The sequence below is a fragment of the Rhinoderma darwinii genome, chromosome 8 (genome assembly GCF_050947455.1).
Source record: "Rhinoderma darwinii isolate aRhiDar2 chromosome 8, aRhiDar2.hap1, whole genome shotgun sequence".
NCBI classification, from domain to species: Eukaryota; Metazoa; Chordata; class Amphibia; order Anura; family Rhinodermatidae; genus Rhinoderma; species Rhinoderma darwinii.
Window position 1 is genome coordinate 4,365,048 of NC_134694.1, and position 20,232 is coordinate 4,385,279.

Sequence of the window (20,232 nt, forward strand, 5' to 3'; positions counted from 1 at the left end):
TGGGTATACCGCGGTCTATATAGTTGGTATGGCGCGGTCTATATAGTGGGTATGGCGCGGTCTATATAGTGGGTATGGCGCGGTCTATATAGTGGGTATGGCGCGGTCTATATAGTGGGTATGGCGCGGTCTATATAGTGGGTATGGCGCGGTCTATATAGTGGGTATAGCGCAGTCTATATAGTGGGTATAGCGCTGTCTATATAGTGGGTATAGCGCAGTCTATATAGTGGGTATAGCGCAGTCTATATAGTGGGTATAGCGCAGTCTATATAGTGGGTTTAGCGTTGTCTATAAAGTGGGTATACCGCGGTCTATATAGTTGGTATGGCGCGGTCTATATAGTGGGTATGGCGCGGTCTATATAGTGGGTATGGCGCAGTCTATATAGTGGGTATAGCGCTGTCTATATAGTGGGTATAGCGCAGTCTATATAGTGGGTATAGCGCAGTCTATATAGTGGGTATAGCGCAGTCTATATAGTGGGTATAGCGCAGTCTATATAGTGGGTATAGCGCTGTCTATATAGTGGGTATAGCGCTGTCTATATAGTGGGTATAGCGCAGTCTATATAGTGGGTATAGCGCTGTCTATATAGTGGGTATAGCGCGGTCTATATAGTGGGTATAGCGCTGTCTATATAGTGGGTATCGCGCGGTCTATATAGTGGGTATCGCGCGGTCTATATAGTGGGTATCGCGCGGTCTATATAGTGGGTATCGCGCGGTCTATATAGTGGGTATCGCGCGGTCTATATAGTGGGTATCGCGCGGTCTATATAGTGGGTATCGCGCGGTCTATATAGTGGGTATCGCGCGGTCTATATAGTGGGTATCGCGCGGTCTATATAGTGGGTATAGCGCTGTCTATATAGTGGGTATAGCGCTGTCTATATAGTGGGTATAGCGCTGTCTATATAGTGGGTATAGCGCTGTCTATATAGTGGGTATAGCGCGGTCTATATAGTGGGTATAGCGCAGTCTATATAGTGGGTATAGCGCAGTCTATATAGTGGGTATAGCGCAGTCTATATAGTGGGTATAGCGCAGTCTATATAGTGGGTATAGCGCAGTCTATATAGTGGGTATAGCGCAGTCTATATAGTGGGTATAGCGCAGTCTATATAGTGGGTATAGCGCTGTCTATATAGTGGGTATAGCGCTGTCTCTATAGTGGGTATACCGCTGTCTATATAGTGGGTATAGCGCTGTCTATATAGTGGGTATAGCGCTGTCTATATAGTGGGTATAGCGCTGTCTATATAGTGGGTATAGCGCTGTCTATATAGTGGGTATAGCGCTGTCTATATAGTGCGTATAGCGCTGTCTATATAGTGGGTATAGCGCTGTCTATATAGTGGGTATAGCGCTGTCTATATAGTGGGTATAGCGCTGTCTATATAGTGGGTATAGCGCTGTCTATATAGTGGGTATAGCGCTGTCTATATAGTGGGTATAGCGCTGTCTATATAGTGGGTATCGCGCTGTCTATATAGTGGGTATCGCGCTGTCTATATAGTGGGTATCGCGCTGTCTATATAGTGGGTATCGCGCTGTCTATATAGTGGGTATCGCGCTGTCTATATAGTGGGTATCGCGCTGTCTATATAGTGGGTATCGCGCTGTCTATATAGTGGGTATCGCGCTGTCTATATAGTGGGTATCGCGCTGTCTATATAGTGGGTATCGCGCTGTCTATATAGTGGGTATAGCGCTGTGTTGTAGAGCGGATGCTGTCTATATAGTGGGTATAGCGCTTTCTATATAGTGGGTATAGCGCAGTCTATATAGTGGGTATAGCGCAGTCTATATAGTGGGTATAGCGCTGTCTATATAGTGGGTATCGCGCTGTCTATATAGTGGGTATCGCGCTGTCTATATAGTGGGTATAGCGCTGTCTATATAGTGGGTATAGCGCTGTCTATATAGTGGGTATAGCGCAGTCTATATAGTGGGTATAGCGCTGTCTATATAGTGGGTATAGCGCAGTCTATATAGTGGGTATAGCGCTGTCTATATAGTGGGTATAGCGCTGTCTATATAGTGGGTATAGCGCTGTCTATATAGTGGGTATAGCGCTGTCTATATAGTGGGTATAGCGCTGTCTATATAGTGGGTATAGCGCTGTCTATATAGTGGGTATAGCGCTGTCTATATAGTGGGTATAGCGCTGTCTATATAGTGGGTATAGCGCTGTCTATATAGTGGGTATAGCGCTGTCTATATAGTGGGTATAGCGCTGTCTATATAGTGGGTATAGCGCTGTCTATATAGTGGGTATAGCGCTGTCTATATAGTGGGTATAGCGCTGTCTATATAGTGGGTATAGCGCTGTGTTGTAGGGCGGGCGCTGTCTATATGGTGGGTATAGCGGTGTTGTAGGGCGGGTGCTGTATGATTTGCCCCTTCTTTCTAATGCTTTAGATGCCACAGTCACTATTGACCGCGGCATCTAAGGGGTTAAACTAGCTCATTACAGGTACGTGTCGGCTGTAACATAAAGCCAACACTTGCGTTGTATAGAGAGGTCTCGGCCTGTGAGCCGCTCCATACGTCTCCTACCCGGCTAGGACGTCAGTATACGCCATACGTTGGGAAGGGGTTAAGAAGGTTTATTTGTAGTTTGCCGACATAGCCACATAGATGTGCAGAGGAGCTGTATACGCCGAACAGTAGAAGATGTTACAATCAAAACTATTTGCAAAACATTCTGATTTTTTTTAATATGAATTGGACAAATGTAAAAATTGTTTGCATATTTGTAAATACCCTTTAATTCTTTGAGTCCATTCACCGCCTTCCATGGTCTAAAGCCGTAGAACTGTAACAGCCCTGATGACGCTCTGCCTGGAATGTGAATAATAAACTGTAAGCAGCGCCTCCAGTGGATGTAATGGGTAATAACACAGACTGGAACCCCAAACCGGACAGATGTACCCCTGGTCATGAGAAATATACCCAGATCTAGGGATGCGGCTGAATACCCAATGCCTTACGGTGGAAATCGCTCCTAAGTCCTCAGTGATGTTTTTTAATATAATTTTTTTCTATATTCTGTCGAAATCTCATGTACCCGCAAACAAAACACATATGCAGCGATACACTGTGACAAATCCCATAAATACAAACCACGCCGACCAGGAGAATGAGCTGCGCCCAAGACCTTTACTGGCGAGTGATTAAGTGACTGAGACGCATTCAATCTGCCCGGCCCGCGCTCTGCCCTTTGCTCTGCTGCGTTACAAGATTTGTCTCTTCGACCTAAATTAAAAGTGTATAAATTATATGTTTATAACGGTCCCGAAGTACGAAAACTTCCAGGCTATAGCAGCGAAGGAAACGAGAGTCTGTAACATCGGAAAGTTAGAACTGGAGACATTCAGGGAACGGATAAAGAAACTATAAACTGGAAAACACGTGTGTGGGGGATGGGTTTTGGGATTTCTATCATTCAGGCTGCCACTAGGGGAGCTTACAGTTTATTATAGAGTTCAATGAGAGCTGCATATATCTGTCTGCCGCGAGCTCCCCCTAGTGGTGGCAGCAGGAGAATGTTATCATGTAACTCTATAGGAGCTGTATATATATCTGTATGTAGTGAGCTCCCCCTAGTGGTGACTGCAGGTAGCTGGAATGTGATCATGTAACTCTATGGGAGCTGTATATATCGATTTGTAGTGAACTCCCCCTAGTGGGGACGGGCAGGCAGCAGAATATTATGATGTAACTCTATGGGAGCTCTATATATCTGTATGTAGTGAGCTCCCTCTAGTGGTGGCTGCAGGTAGCAAATTATGATGTATCGCTATGGGAGCTGTATATATCTGTATGTAATGAGCTCCCCCTGTGCTGCTGGAATTTTATCAAGTAACTCTATGGGAGCTGTATATATCTGTATATTGTGAGCTCCCCCTACTGGTGACTGCAGGCAGCAGAATATTATCATCTAACTCTATGGGAGCTGTATATATCTGTATATAGTGAGCTCCCCCTACTGGTGACTGCAGGCAGCAGAATATTATCATGTAACTCTATGGGAGCTGTATATATCTGTATGTAATGAGTGCCCCCTAGTGGTGCAAGCAGCTCGAATCTTATCATGTAACTCTATGGGAGCTGTTTATAACTGTATTTAGTGAGCTCCCTCGCCTGCCCCGGAGACAACTCCGATGACGACTAGTCAGATGTTTGCAAAATGCCATTATTCCACCTTTTAGTTCTTGCGTTCTAATTTCTTATATCTTTTTGCAGCAAACGTGTGCGATGACGAACTGTTGATTTGCCAGAACGGTGGTACGTGTCACCAGGGACAACGTTGCATCTGCCCCAGCGGCTTTAAAGGAGCCCTGTGCCAAGACGTCAAATGTGACTCCACCCACAGGAACTGTGACTCCGCCTCCAACAGCCTGATGTTTTCCTCTCTGCTCCTCATCTGTACAATCCTACTGAGCATGGAAGACATTTAACTACCCCACCCCCACGGTTCTTAATGTCTGAGCACACACTGCAGGAGGAGGCTACATGTAATCCCCCTGTAAGGAAGAACCATTCATCCAACGGGGGAGGATCTGTGATGGCAGCTCCACTTCTGCAGTGCCTTACTGTCGCATATCACATGGGACTTTAGAAGAGGAAGCCCATGTTCTAGCATACAAGGTGGAGATAGAGACCACTGCGGCCCTCAGGTGGATGAATTATTTTCGGTTAAATGGCTTCTATAGACTTGGTGGCTATATCTACCCACGCTTTAGATTCTTGGGAGCTGGCATTTAGACCGGGCGCCATGCCTGGTCATACAAGATGGATGTCACATTAAGCACCTCCCCCTTCTACGTATAGAATGAGGGCGGAGACATAGGACGATGATATATCTCTTACCGATATGGACCTTGTGCCAAAAACAGGATAGACACAAATCTACATGGTTGACTCTTCACCACCGGGGTATTATTTTGGGGGGAGGACGGGAACATCTAAAATCAAACCCATTTGGCTCCGACTGTTTGACGTTTCTTTGTCTGTTAACCATTTGCTGCCTGTGTACACCCCCTTGGCTTTATTTGGGGGAAGGGGTGGGGAGCAAATTTTGAATTATTTCAGCCCGTTTCCCGAGAACTTCAGATATTTTATTTTTTAAAAAGATACAATTGATTCTATTTATCCATCATTCTAGTGTACGAAGCGATCACCTTCACTGTGACACACCAGTATCGACATTTTTGTAGAAGGTTTGGGGTGGGAGAAGACTTCGGGGTAAGGGGGGAAGACGGGAGTTAATATATATATTAAGATATCGCCGGGCAGAGCAAGAGAGATAAATTCTATTGATATATTGTATATGAATTTTTTTTTTTTTTTGTAGAGAATTATTTTTGTTTCAATTTAAATGTTATATTAAAAAAAACACAGAGAAAAACGCTTTATCCTGAAGACGCGGACATGCTGAGGAACATCCAAAGTAAAGAAATTGTGTATTAACTCCGCTCTCGTGTGTCGTCTTTTATATCACATTTACATTTTCATGGTATTAAAAGGAACACTCCAGGCAAAACCGATACATTGTGTTATGTATAGTGCAGGGCCAGAAGGGGCGGAGCATGACTAATTATTAAAGGAATATCAACGCAATTAGTCATGCTCCTCCCCCTCAGGCCCTAAACTAGACATAAAGGAACACTGAAGTCAAAACTGACCCAATGAAGTACAACTCCAATCATCTCACATTGATACGTGTGGAGGATGTCGATACAAATTGACAATTTTGAAATGAAAAATGTTTAAATACCTTATTTTTTAGGCTTCTAGTTCGGTCCCATGATGCATCACTTCCAAGCAGTGTTTTTGAGTGTTGGGCGGAGCTAAGTTGGTTCATGCACTTTACCGATGAAGCTCCTTTAAGGCTAAGAACAGTTGTCGCTTCCCTAGGGGGCACATACATATTCAATAATATGAAATGTCATTGCTGCATATACTCAGAGACTTTGGGCCCTGTACAGGTAGGTAAATAAACAGGTACGCCGGTGGAGGACTGCACAATCTGATCAGCGATCGTCTGCTTAATATTATTCCACTGACTAGATATTAATACGACCACAAGGAAAGATTTATCATGACTTTTTAAAAGGGTTCTCCGCTTCTGACATTACACTGATCACAGGTAGGACCTCAGCGATCATCTGTAATCTCTGGAGGAACCTGGCAGTGAGTGTTCAATTTCCCTACAGTGCCGCCACAGGTGAAAACAAGCATTACATGGTGCTCATTGAAATCAATAGGCTGTCCATGTAACGAAGGGACGATCCGTGTCCTCCGGATTGAGAGATTATTTTTGTAGACGCTCTTTGCTCCAGCTATTGATGCAGAATTCCCTAACGGAATATTCAAATATCGGTTTTCTAAACCAGAGGATACTGTTAAGACTCGTGGCCCTTTTACACAAGCAGATATTCTGCCATGGAAACGAGCACCGATCAACAATTCAGCATGTCGATCGGGGCTCCATTCAAACGGAGCGATTATCGGAACGTATGGGGACCAACAATCGGTAACGGTTTCCCTATGGGGAAACGAAAAATGTTGCAAGCAAAACTGCGACCATTGCTTTCAACTTTCTTCCCCATAGGTAAACACTGACATAGCACAAGTCTCGCTAATGCGGCAATTTTACTGTGAATTGTGGACAGCGCTATTAATATGTGACGGCACTAATAAGATCTGCCTTATAATACACCTCGAGGACTGTGCCCTCACTGAGTGATGCCCGTCAGACAACCCTGCTGCAATAATGGCTCAGTTATCGCCTAGAAGACGGCAGGGTCTAAATCCACCCCGTGGCCTCCGCTGCTCAGATCCTGGCACAGACGGAGGCTTCGGGTGGTAGAAGACGGAGCGCGTCGCTGGCAGGTTATATTATAGCTGGGTGGGGGGGGGGGTGATTGATAGCTTACAATGGTGGAAACCTTTAATGATTTAAGGTTAAACAAATGGGGGGGGGGTCTCAAATCTCTAATTGATGACATTTTCCAGCCCCTCGCTCCAATCTGTGGCATGTGGGGGGCATAAAAGTCAGATGGAAAGCAAAGTTTTTTAGCCACATGAAAGCTCAATAATCGGATCGCCTGGCGTGGGATGATTGTGCGATGCCTCCTGCTCACCGACGTGCCAGTCATCACCACTTGTAAACTGAGAGGGACAGAATCCTTCATCTGAGACCTTGGTTTATCACTCCGGCAGATCCCGACGTGCCTCGGCCGAGATGTCAGCACTCAACGTTGCGTATCTAAAATTTGGGAGAACAAATACGAACGGGAATGACAGCAAAAGTAGCGCGGAGGCGAAACGCTGCACGGACGGATCTTCTGAATGGCGCGTAGTGATTTATTCTGCACTGCAAGTGAAATTGGACGTCACATCCCAAGCCTAGGGCGGCAAGCAGTGTCAACACAAACCATAAGAAGGCGTGTGCACGACCTTGGGCTATGAGCCAGACGTTCAGCTACAGGTGCCCCATTGACCACACGCCACCGCTCTCAAAGGCCATCGTGGTGCACAGCATGATGTCAATAGAGGCTGGAGTGGAGGTCTGTCCCGGCAAGGAGTCCCGCTTTGGTCTCAGACACAATGATAGCCGGAGATTGGTCTGGAGACCAGGTGGGCGACGCCATGAAGAGGCCTTCACAAGAGAACGTCACACCGGTCCTACTCCCGGGATTATGATGTGGGGTGGCATAATATACGGTAGCTGGACCCCTCCAGTCTTCATTGTATATACAGTAAGAGCTCGGTGTTACATTGGAGAAATGGCCGTATCACTGGTTCCACGACCAAGTCAAAGTGTCCTAGAAGCGGTTTTTCAACAGGATAACGCCGGGCCGCATGTTGCTCGTGCTACTGTGAGCAGCCTGTGTGGCCTAAACGTGTCACCATGGCCTGCAGGGTCTCCGCACTTGTCTCCCATCCAGCACATCTGCGGCGTCATTGGCCGGCAATTGCACAGGGAGCCTCCAGCAGCCAATCCTGATGATTTGCGGGTCCAAGTGCATTCAGCGTGGCATAACAGACAACCATTAATAACCTCATTGACTTCATGCCCAGTCGTGGCTGTGCGTGGATTCCTGCGCATGACGTTTATACTCCATAAAATACTGAATAAATCCAGAGGTTTGGAATATTTTGTTTCTATTTTTTTAAAATCATTTTCATCAGTTTCCATGTTGAGGAGTGTAGTAAGTGTATGCGTGACGGGAGACACTCAATATATAGTTCTACTGGGCAGAGAAAGTGGGGCTCTAGTGCCACCTAGTGGTACATCATGTAATAGGCGCTGCTGCACAAACCTTCTCACTTTAAAAAAAATAATTCTACCCTCCTCCGCTATATTTGGCACCCGGTATGTAAATACCCCCTGTAATGTCAATCGGGCGTTTCTTGATTTCTAAAAGGCATGGGGGGGGGGGGGGGGGGTGTTACTATCATTCTGACACTGTCCAATCAGTTACGGACAGTGCGAGAGCAGCTCGTGTTGTGTGATCTCTCTCACGAGATCACAGTCTTGTTCTGCAGAGCGCATGCACGCCCTCATGCATGTGCGCACGTCCGTTCGCAGGCACATCTCGGATATGGCAGCTCCCGATGATACGGGATGGGAGTAGATCTCCTCTTCTGTTCAGTGGCAGCGGGAGTATCGTCGGGAGCGGCAACTTCAGAGATATGCGCGCAAACGGGTGTGCGCGCTTGTGTGAGGGCGCACTCACACTATCTGCAGAATGACAAGACTGTGTGATCTCGCGAGCTGTACTCACTATTCTGCTGGTGGAGTCACTGTGTACATACATTACATTACTTATCCTGTACTGATCCTGAGTTACATCCTGTATTATACTCCAGAGCTGCACTCACTATTCTGCTGGTGGAGTCACTGTGTACATACATTACATTACTTATCCTGTACTGATCCTGAGTTATATCCTGTATTATACTCCAGAGCTGCACTCACTATTCTGCTGGTGGAGTCACTGTGTACATACATTACATTACTTATCCTGTACTGATCCTGAGTTACATCCTGTATTATACTCCAGAGCTGCACTCGCTATTCTGCTGGTGGAGTCACTGTGTACATACATTACATTACTTATCCTGTACTGATCCTGAGTTATATCCTGTGTTATACTCCAGAGCTGCACTCACTATTCTGCTGGTGGGGTCACTGTGCACATACATTACTTATCCTGTACTGATCCTGAGTTACATCCTGTATTATACTCCAGAGCTGCACTCACTATTCTGCTGGTGGAGTCACTGTGTACATACATTACTTATCCTGTACTGATCCGGAGTTATATCCTGTATTATACTCCAGAGCTGCACTCACTATTCTGCTGGTGGAGTCACTGTGTACATACATTACATATCCTGTACTGATCCTGAGTTATATCCTGTATTATACTCCAGAGCTGCACTCACTATTCTGCTGGTGGAGTCACTGTGTACATACATTACTTATCCTGTACTGATCCTGAGTTACATCCTGTATTATACTCCAGAGCTGCACTCACTATTCTGCTGGTGGAGTCACTGTGTACATACATTACATTACTTATCCTGTACTGATCCTGAGTTATATCCTGTATTATACTCCAGAGCTGCACTCACTATTCTGCTGGTGGAGTCACTGTGTACATACATTACATTACTTATCCTGTACTGATCCTGAGTTACATCCTGTATTATACTCCAGAGCTGCACTCACTATTCTGCTGGTGGAGTCACTGTGTACATACATTACATTACTTATCCTGTACTGATCCTGAGTTACAGCCTGTATTATACTCCAGAGCTGCACTCACTATTCTGCTGGTGGAGTCACTGTGTACATACATTACATTACTTATCCTGTACTGATCCTGAGTTACAGCCTGTATTATACTCCAGAGCTGCACTCACTATTCTGCTGGTGGAGTCACTGTGTACATACATTACATTACTTATCCTGTACTGATTCTGAGTTACATCCTGTATTATACTCCAGAGCTGCACTCACTATTCTGCCGGTGGAGTCATTGTGTACATACATGTTATTACTTATCCTGTACTGATCCTGAGTTATATCCTGTATTATACTCCAGAGCTGTAATCACTATTCTGCTGGTGGAGTCACTGTTGTGTCTAATGTTTCAGCTCCATTAAACTAAAATGAGTGAGACGCTCTTTCTGGAAGAAAGCAGACATGTTTTTCAAATCCTGATCCTTTAAGGGTAAAAAAATTTCTCTAAACCGATTGTGCAGTGAAATCATGAAATACCTTCCTGGATAAATTCTAGCTGGTACAATGGGATTGGTGCGGAGAGACCGGCAGGACCCCGGGTGTGACCTCCTGAAGTTTCCGTCGCGCTCGTCCTTATAAGAAACAAATCAGAATTGAACGGTGAAATGATCAGATCGGAATATTCGGCTATATGACGCGGTCTCGTTACCTGCAGCGGATGACGACGGGCGGCTCGAGGCGATAAATTACTGGCCAGAAACGCGTAACCGGTTTGTTCTGTTTATAAAAATAAGCGCTTCTCATACATTTCTACATTTATTGTACAAACATCTCAACCCGCTGCGGGGGAAGACGGCGGACGCCGGAGGCCTCGGTCCACGGGGAACTTGCATAGAAAGTGTTAAACACAAATATCAGAAATATACAAAAGAAAACCTTAAAGAGCTCATCCAGGTGTGAAGCGCAATCATTGTATAAAAAAAAAACCTCTGCTTCTTTCTAGGTCCCTGTTTGCAGTCAGTGAATGAAAACATCCAGAACCCGACCTATTTATGTTCTGCTCATACAGCGGAAGGACTCGTTACAATGTGAGCTAAACACAGCGTCAGCTCTTACCTACGCTTATACATTGTAACAAATCCATCAGCCGTGGAAGGATTTGTTTTCGATCCCGGAATGTTAAGAAAAGTATTTTCATCCATTGACAGCAAGCAGAGATCTGGATAATAGTGAGGATTTTAAACCATATATAAAGTTGCAGAACTGATTGTACAATGAATAAGCTCAATTCATTTGCACCCTATTAGTTAGGAAAGCTGTATCGGAACTGTTAGGGGTCAGTGAATAGAGAATAATCACCAACAGCGCCCCCCAGTGTATAAAAGTTATTCAGTCCATGGGACTGTCGATGCCACGAGCTGGGTAAGACTCAGCATAGTCCTAGGTAATTTTCCTCTTCTTTGCGTCCTGGTTGGGATCAAATCGGCTGTTAATATCTCGATAGTCCCGATCCCTGGAGTAGCGGCTTGCTCCGGTCTGGGCACCGTGGTGCCGCTGATCTCTGGATGAGGGCTGTGAAGGTCGTTTGACTCCAGCTATTGAAGACGATGAATTAGAGAAGTGCGACTGGGACCGGCTCACATTTGGCTGCTGCGCCCCAGATCTTGAGGGATTGGTATCTCTGGAGTCTTCCCTCTGCCGCCGCGCCAGTCTGGGATCTTGAAGCTTCCCTCTAGTGACAGCGGGCGCAGCCGCCGGAGCCGCCATCCGCTCTTGCACCGGTCGAATGTCCACGGCTGGATGAGCCACGACTCGCCGAGGTGCTTGGACCACCGGTATGGGAGGTAGGACACGTTCTCTTGACGACGCCTCTGCCGGAGGTGTATGGGAGGGACTGCCGGCCGCATGTCGCGCCACCACCGGCCCACTTGATTGGCTGACCAGAGTTCTGGATACAACAGGATTAAACTTTAGTATCCTGTTCACATCTTTCTGGTAATGTTCATCCTTGGTCTTGAAGACGGCCCCTCGTTTCTGCGCATCCTGAATCAAGTGGTTCCAGTCCTTGTTCTCCTGCAAGAAGACACGAGCCACGTGAGCACTCATACAATTCCCATACAATCTTTATCTGCCGTAAACGTGAGATCAGTGGGGCGTCAATCATCAATCTCTAGCGCCCAGCAGAGCAGTGGCTGCACATGTGCGCTGGCTTCCATCGCTGCCCCGCCTCCTCCCAGTGATTGACAGGTCTCTCCTGTCAATCATAGTAAAGAGGGCTGGGAGATGTAGAGGGGAGCCGCCCATCGCACTCATCTTTCTGAGCCTGGCGCATTACACTGGCCTTGACCCATTGGATTAGGTAAACTATTACTTCCTGTTATCAGCCATTTCAGTCTGGGGGAGACGGACTGTAATGTTCTTCAATGGGATGAGCGGTAGAAGTGCAGAAACCTCAATGCCGCCATGATCCCTATTTTATGTCCCTATTTTATGGGAGCATGTATTCTGCACTTTAGGTTTATTGGCCTCCTGATTGGGATCCTAGGCTGAAGATCACTCACCATTAAGGTTCGGAGGCTGCCCAAGATAAAGAGACTGAACCGGGCTCTCGTGATGGTCACGTTTAAACGCTGCCGACTCGCCAGGAACCTGAACGGGAGAGAGAGGTTGTGAACAATGGCGACCAAACGGCCGCTGCCGGCGTCCCGTAAAATAAAAGACATTTCCAGCTCGGAGCCAATACTAACCCAATAGACCCCTGGCCAAAGTTGGCACGAACACACGTCACGATGACGCAGTCCTTTTGTCGCCCCTGAAATCCATCGACGGTATCAACTTCACTGGGCCTGGAAGACACGTGGGAAAGTGCGATGAAAAGTGAAGAGACAAAGGCAGAACTGGAATATTCCTTTAAGGGGTTGTCCCGTCATTTTGAATCATGAGAGGACTGCAGGGGGTCCCGGCTGGGGTATCTGGTCTATACATGTCATGGATGAACCTTCTATTATCTAGACACATGGAGTGATCCTTACAATCAGCCATCAACGTGTGATCATTCAGGGTGCGGACCTCAGGACCACCGCTGATTACCAGAAGGGGCAGCGGTGCTGCAGGGACCGCCACGGTCTCTCCACCGTGAATGAGCCGAGCTTCAGTATCAGGCACCGCCGGCAGATACAGACGATCCGCTGTGCCTGGAAAGACACCGGCCCTGGGGGGGGGGGGGTGTCGCAGGGGTAAATGCAGGATTTTTAAAGGAGGGTCTCCAAATGTATATTTTTAAACCACGTCATTTTCACCACGTTCCAGCCACCCTCTGATATTTAGGCTGCCAGTATTGGTCTGCATGTGTCCACCAACCTAGCACTTAAACTCGCAAATCCGAATATAAAAGAGCTAGGCTAGTGGATATGTGCGGACCACTACTCAAAGCGTAAAAAACAGCATAGATAGTGCCACGCACACTGCCCCCCTGTAGATCGGGCCACGCACACTGCCCCCCTGTAGATAGTGCCACGCACACTGCCCCCCCTGTAGATAGTGCCACGCACACTGCCCCCCCTGTAGATAGTGCCACGCACACTGCCCCCCTGTAGATAGTGCCACGCACACTGCCCCCCTGTAGATCGTGCCACGCACACTGCCCCCCCTGTAGATAGTGCCACGCACACTGCCCCCCCTGTAGATAGTGCCACGCACACTGCCCCCCCTGTAGATAGTGCCACGCACACTGCCCCCCCTGTAGATAGTGCCACGCACACTGCCCCCCTGTAGATAGTGCCACGCACACTGCCCCCCTGTAGATCGGGCCACGCACACACAATAAGCGCTCACCTTTCCCCACACCCTCCTCCACCGGGGCAGGTCTGGTCTCTCTGACAAGGCTTTCTCCCGCAGACACACAGGTGGCGCTCAATGACGTATTTGCGCCGCTTACATGACAAGAAAAGGGGCGAACGTCGGGGGAAGGGAGAAGATGGTTTCCTTGCCTCGCCAGCGCTGTCAAATCTATCCGAGTTAGGCTATTAATGCATACACAAAGTACACAGTGAAAAATTCGGTCAGACCTTTATTTTTTTCCATTTATCACCTTTCCACGGCACAGGTGATAAATGTGTGATCACTGGGACCCCCAATGATCACTAGAACGGGGGTCCCAACCACCAACCATCTGCCTCACCGCATCATCGCAGCGAGTAGGGCGGTTGCAAATGCGCGCTGCCTCTCTAATGTCTATGGGTTCCGACAGACAGCAAGATAGAAATGCAATGTCGCCGTATAGATCTGTATGTAAGGAGCTCCCCCTAGTGGCGGCTGCAGGCAAATGCTGTATTCATTTACTCATACACCACAAGCACTGCTGGTCCTGACCACTAGGGGGGGGGGGTGTGTAGCTATCAGCTGGAATCCAATGCAGGGTTGATTTCTGGGTAATTTTTATTTGAACGTCATAACTTTTTCCATTTCCTTCGGCTCACCTGGGGTCATTTCCAAATTCTTTCCTCAGCTCTTCCATGATCATCATCTTCTGGGCGCGGTACGGGGTGATGATACCGATATTACGGGAAGTAAATTCCCTTTTCTTGCTTTTGATGAGCTTTACCAGCGCCACAACCATCTTGATCTCTTGGGGGTTGGCAAACGACCTGCACAAAGAAGAAACGATGTGAAGATAAATCGAGGTCTCTGGAAACCGGGAGTAACAGCTGATATTATACTGGGGGGGGGTCGTGTTCACAGCCCCCCAAAAACTGTCAAACGGAGCTGAAAAGCGGGCACTTACTGTTACTGTGGGGTCACAAGATCCATCTCAGCCAGTCAGCTGCTCTGAAAAAGGATCATGTGATGCAGTCCGAGACCCCAGGAACCCACCCGACCCACCCGTTCATTCAAATTGATATACATTCCGCGCCTTTCACTTCCCGGTTCGATGGGTTGTCCCGCCAAAATTGGGACTGCCGTCAAGTCTAGTCGGTGACCGGCGCCCTCTAACGGGTCTTATGTTATTAAAAGTTAAATCATCATATAACGAACAGTTCTGCAACTAACGAATATACTTTGGGTTTCAAATCCTCTCCATTTTCAAGATCTCTGCTTGCTTTAAAGCGACCCTTTAACTATAATGTATTGCAAGTGTATAGTCAATTTATTTGCTGCCCGCTCCTGAATGACCGGCCTCGTTTCCCACATTTTTGCTCTCTAATTTGGTCGCCAGTCTTCGAATTCGCAATAGAAAACTGGTTGATTGGATAGGAGTGGAGGGGGAGGGAGCGGGTCCACAGAAGCGCTGGAAAAATCAAAGACTGCAGGGGCCAATTTTGGAGAGCAAAGACCGGATCATTCAGGAGAGGGGCAGCAGGTAAGTGGACCAAACATTTCCAACGTAAAGTGGAGGGTCGCTTGAAGGGGATTTTTTTGGACATGTGGTATTTGCTGCAGCCACTAGGAGGCGATACTAAGCCATAAGTGTTATCCCCTTATACACAAGCAATAGGAGCAACTAGAAGCCAATGGGAAGTGACCAGTAAGGGCTCATTCAGACCAGCGTGTTCCTCGTCCGTGTGATGTCCGCGGTAATAACGGACAGCGCACGGACCCATGCAAATCAACGGGGCAGTTCAGACACGCGTCATTTCTCACGCAGCGAGTGTCTTACGTAAAACTCATTGCATGTCCCATTTTGGTCCATTTTTGCGGACCTTGTCGCTCATTGAAGTCAACGGGTGCGTAAAACACACAGACAAAATCCGTGCGCGGTCCGCGTTTCAGGCATCAGTTACTAAAAAAAGGAAGTGATTGAAGAGGAGAATCATGGACGAAAAAAAAAACAGATGCCACATGCAAAGCACGCCGATGCCACACGCAAAGCACGCCGATGCCACACGCAAAGCACGCCGATGCCACATGCAAAGCACGCCGATGCCACACGCAAAGCACGCCGATGCCACACGCAAAGCACGCCGATGCCACATGCAAAGCACGCCGATGCCACACAGACATGAAAAGCAGGAAATACGGTCCGTTTTTTGCGCTCGCAGATCGGACACGCTCGTGGGAACGTAGCCTTCGGGTATGCGCACACCATTAACGAAATGCGTCTGAAAATACGGAGCTGTTTTCAAGGGAAAACAGCTCCTGATTTTCAGACGTTTTTTGAGCAACTCCCGTTTTTCGCGGCGTTTTTTACGGCCGTTTTTAATAGAGTCTATGAGAAAACGGCTCCAAAAACGTCCCAAGAAGTGACATGCACTTCTTTTGACCAGCCGTCATTTTGCGCGCCGTATTTTGACAGCTCGTCGGCACAGAACATCGTAAGACCCATTGCAAGCAATGGGCAGATGTTTGCCGACGTGTTGGAGCCGTCTTTTCAGGCGAAGAAAAAAGCAACTGGGTGGGACTTGTGGGCCCCAAAGAAGTGGGTGAGAGAAGGATTTTACAGTAACAAAATCCAGAAATTGAGAACGACATGAAAGAGCCCCCATTTCAGACACGCAGGAGGGGTACAGGCTGTGTAGTAAGAGACAACACTTTTTCGCTTTGTGTCCACCCCCTAGTGGCCGCAGCATATACTACGGTCTTCTGTGTCCCCCAATGACAAGCGAGTAACCTGGTGACCATGTAGAGACAAACTTTTTGCAGCGGAGGGTTTGATACAATTGTTTTAAAGTCTAAACACATCAGCAGCACAAATCTCTCTCTAGTGCGAATAGTTGTTACAATGTGTCAGTCTGGAGTCCAGGCGGCCTTACATCAGAGGATTGTCTAGACTGGATACAATTGTAACAAACCCTCAGCTGCTTCGGCAGCACTTACTCCTTCTGTTTCATTTCATAGCCGTCGGTCACGTCAAACACCATGTACGGCTGGAAAGGCCAAGCTTTAGAACACCGCGCTTCCTCCGTTTCTCTGCAAAAACATCAGAAATTGCCAGCAGGTAATTCAGTCGTCTATTATATATATATAATATATCACGTACGTAACGCAACATGCGCTCACCGGTCCGTCGTCAGGACGCGCTTGTAGAAATAATTGGATGGAAAGAGGCAGATGTCCGGGTGCATCCGGTACTGGACCGTGAGCTGCAGGATGAGGGAGCCGTGGCCCGTGGACTCCAAGTGCCGACAAAGCCGCGACATCAGGGACTGTCCGTAGCCCAAATCTTCAGCTTTCTAAAACAAAAAACGCCGAGGCGCCAAATGAAAAGGTTTGTTAAAGGAGAACTCCGCTGAGTGATGTGCGAGACCATAACAAGATATGTGAGACCCCAAGGCCGGAGTCCACCCTTAAATAGAGGAGTTGTATAGGATTGGGAAAAAAAAAATGACTGCTTTCTTCCTTTGAGTTGTAATACCACATGTAACCTGTGGACAGAGGTGGCGCTGTTTTTGTGAAAGAAAGCAGACTTTTTCCTAATCCTGGAAAAGCCCTTTAATACATCAAGAAATTAGAAGAAAACATTAAGAGTAACTTTGTAAATCTGCTACATTTCTTCTCCATTCACTTCTAAAGCTGCAGTTAGAATTCTGCTGCTTTCCCATCGTCAGAGAGCAGTGCATTGTGGGAGTTCAAATGACACTAACAAGGCAGCTGTTAGGTCATATGTCTGACAGAGGTGGAGCTAAAGCAAATGTCAGTTTTCAAGGGCAACCAGCTGAATTTTAGATGCAGCTTTGGATGTGAATGGAGTAACAGGTTAAAAATTTTTGTAAATGTCATTTTTTTTTTTGTAGTAAAATGTTGTAAATGTATTTTTACCGTGGAGATCACAGTGGGAGGAAGCTGCTCGGGGTCTCCTACTAAAACCAGTTTTGAACATCGATGGAGAAGGGGGATGATGGTCTCAACTTCACACGACTGTCCGGCCTGGGGGAGGAGTATCCATGAGTCTAGGTATGATCTATATAGGAATTGTATGGGGATACAGTAAAGCGTCCAGATGACTGACCTCATCCACAATGACACAGCTGAATGGCTCGTGTCCCAGCTGCCTGAAGGCAGATTCCAGCAGCAGCCCCCCGCTCGTACTCAGCGTGCAGCAGATGACGTGGGACTCCAGGATGATATTCCGCTGCACCTCCTGAGGTCTCCTGCGCAGCTTTAAACACAATGTACCCATTAAAGGGACTTCAAATATATATTTAGCCATTTATTTGACCTTTTACAGCTGAGAATTTGCTACAATTGCATCCAATCTAGACAATTTGCTGGGACCCAGGACTCCAGACGGATCCGTTTTACCTGCACTGACACATTGTAGCAAAATATTAGGATAGGCTGATGTATTTATGTGACAGATGACCACATAGAGTGGATACAATTGTCACAGAAGGTCAGCTCTGTGAGCAGGATTAGGTCCGTGCAAGTTTTTAGGCACCGGATGTAAACAGTAAGCAGACACCTTAAAAAGGATGAGGAATTGAATTGCATCGGGATGTACATGAATCGCCAGCCTAATCTGGTGCCTATGTGTCGTGGATAAATGTGGTGAAAAGAGGAATTCCACCTTAAAAAGGACAATAATCCAGCACAACGAGCAGGTAACTCCCTCATCCCCAAAAACAAAGCCAATGCTTATCATGAAGCACCAAGACTCTTTAGCATTTCTTAAAAATTGGAATATCATCCGCAGCGTTTTAAATACCGCGCCATTGACATCATGGATTTAAGGTGGTATTCCCCTTTAAAAACATGGAGCTCTGATAATGTTGATCCTAATTCTTACCTGTTTCAGAGCATTGGCCAGTTGTTGCCGCTCTTTAGACAGCCTGTTAATGGTCTGATCCAGCTCTTCACACTGTTCAATATAATAGAATAAAACAATAAGAGGGTAAATCACAAAACGTAACATTAAAGGGACAGGACTTGAATATGTTGTTGAGCTACATCGAGTATTAAAAGGGTCTGTACAGCTTAGTCCAGCAAAGGGGTTGTATAGAATTAGAAAAACATGGCTGATCTCTTTCCAAAATAGCGCCACACCCGACATAGGTTGTGTGTGGTATTGCAGCTCAGCCTTATTCACTTCAATGGAGCTGAGCTGCAATACCAGAAACAACCCGTGGAAAGGCGTGGTGCCGTTTTTGGAATAAAGTAGCTATATTTTTCTAAACCTGGACAAACCCTTTAAGAGGTTCCAGTTGGATTATGGTGTTTGGTGATTTTTATTTTCCAGATCCGCTGACTCTTACATGCTACTTGTGGAGCTGCAAGCTCTGAGCTCAGTGGGTGTTCCCTATGAAGCAGCAGGTGCTTAGAAAAAAAGCCGGGGGTGGACTACATGACGGCAGGAAAAAAAAGACTACACACAGGTTTATATGTAGTCTGTAACCATGGAGACACATAGGTCTGCATAGGAGCTGCATGCACAAAAATAAAGATAAAAAGGGAACACTCCAGGAAAACGGATAACTGTGGTATGCATAATGCAGGACCTGAGGGGGCGGAGCATGACACAAGAATCATCTTTTTTTGGTTTTCTTTGAATCCCTGTGTCATGCACAGCCCCTGAATACAGTAGTGCACCGTATAGTAAAAGCCTATTGTCAGCTCGGCAGGGCACCGCAAATCCTGCTTAAGAGGTTCTCCACGAAGGACAATATATTTTTGTTAGAAGGTTCCCCTGGCGATAAGCGGATTATAAATTGGGATCCCCGGCGATCAGCTATAATCTGCAGGGGAACCTGGCAACAAGTCTTTAATTCCCCTGCAGTGCCACCACAGGAGAAATGAAGTATTACATGCCACCCATTGAAATTAATGGGATGTTCCTGTAATGCATGGCTACCCGACTCCCTCTAACTCACAGTTTGCTTGTTGCAGCGTTCCATAGCTCTCTGGCGGGACAGTTGATCCAGCTGTCTGTCTAACGCTTCCTTCTCCCGGAGAATGCCATGATCCTGATTAGCTCTGCCTGAATACGCATTAAAGAGTCATTAGTAAGACAAGGACACAAATTCGGATACCATCATCATCATCGCCATTTATAAAATCCTCACAACCGACCGTTGGCAACGGACGTGCTATATGTGACCGCGTGGAGGCGGAGCCTGGACTTTATGGCGGATGCGATTACTAGCGATCACTCACTGATTCTGTAGTTGACTTGACAATCCAGGCTGAACTTGATCACGTCGGAATCTATGGTCTTCTCCGATCCCAGTCGCACCAGGTTTATGTCGCCGCAGTTACCTGGTGTCAATAATTATGCAACATATCTGTTACTCATCAGTCAGAACAGTCCCCTATAGTGCGGCTTACCAGCTAGGAAATGAATAGCAAGCCTATTAAAGGGCTGGTCCAGTCATAAGCAATCGATGGCCTATTCTCAGGATAGTCTATCAATACCTGACTAATAGGGGTCCAACTCCCGTCACCCCCACAATCGGCTGTTTTGAAGGGGCCGTGGTGGTCGTACGGGCGATGCTATCCCTTCATTGTCATGTTTGTAGCAGTGGGTCACAGTATTAC

General features: G+C 46.9%; 2 protein-coding genes across 2 annotated transcripts in view; one reads left to right on the plus strand and one right to left on the minus strand.

Annotated features, from left to right (window-relative positions):
* NTNG2 (netrin G2) overlaps positions 1–5,477 on the plus strand; it is a 96,177-nt gene extending 90,700 nt beyond the window's left edge. Inside the window, 1 exon segment of the mRNA XM_075834698.1 lies at positions 4,251–5,477. Within this exon segment, the coding sequence (XP_075690813.1) occupies positions 4,251–4,465 (215 nt within the window). The 3' untranslated portion in view covers positions 4,466–5,477.
* Positions 5,478–10,531: 5,054 nt separating this feature from the next.
* SETX (senataxin) overlaps positions 10,532–20,232 on the minus strand; it is a 29,215-nt gene continuing 19,514 nt past the window's right edge. Inside the window, exons 15-25 of the mRNA XM_075834699.1 lie at positions 19,852–19,953; positions 19,569–19,675; positions 18,488–18,559; positions 17,711–17,860; positions 17,521–17,628; positions 16,762–16,934; positions 16,579–16,671; positions 14,244–14,411; positions 12,513–12,611; positions 12,327–12,414; positions 10,532–11,838 (exon numbers count right to left, since the gene is read on the minus strand). Coding sequence (XP_075690814.1) covers positions 11,206–11,838; positions 12,327–12,414; positions 12,513–12,611; positions 14,244–14,411; positions 16,579–16,671; positions 16,762–16,934; positions 17,521–17,628; positions 17,711–17,860; positions 18,488–18,559; positions 19,569–19,675; positions 19,852–19,953 — 1,793 coding nt within the window. The 3' untranslated portion in view covers positions 10,532–11,205. The remainder of the gene's footprint in view (positions 11,839–12,326; positions 12,415–12,512; positions 12,612–14,243; positions 14,412–16,578; positions 16,672–16,761; positions 16,935–17,520; positions 17,629–17,710; positions 17,861–18,487; positions 18,560–19,568; positions 19,676–19,851; positions 19,954–20,232) is intronic.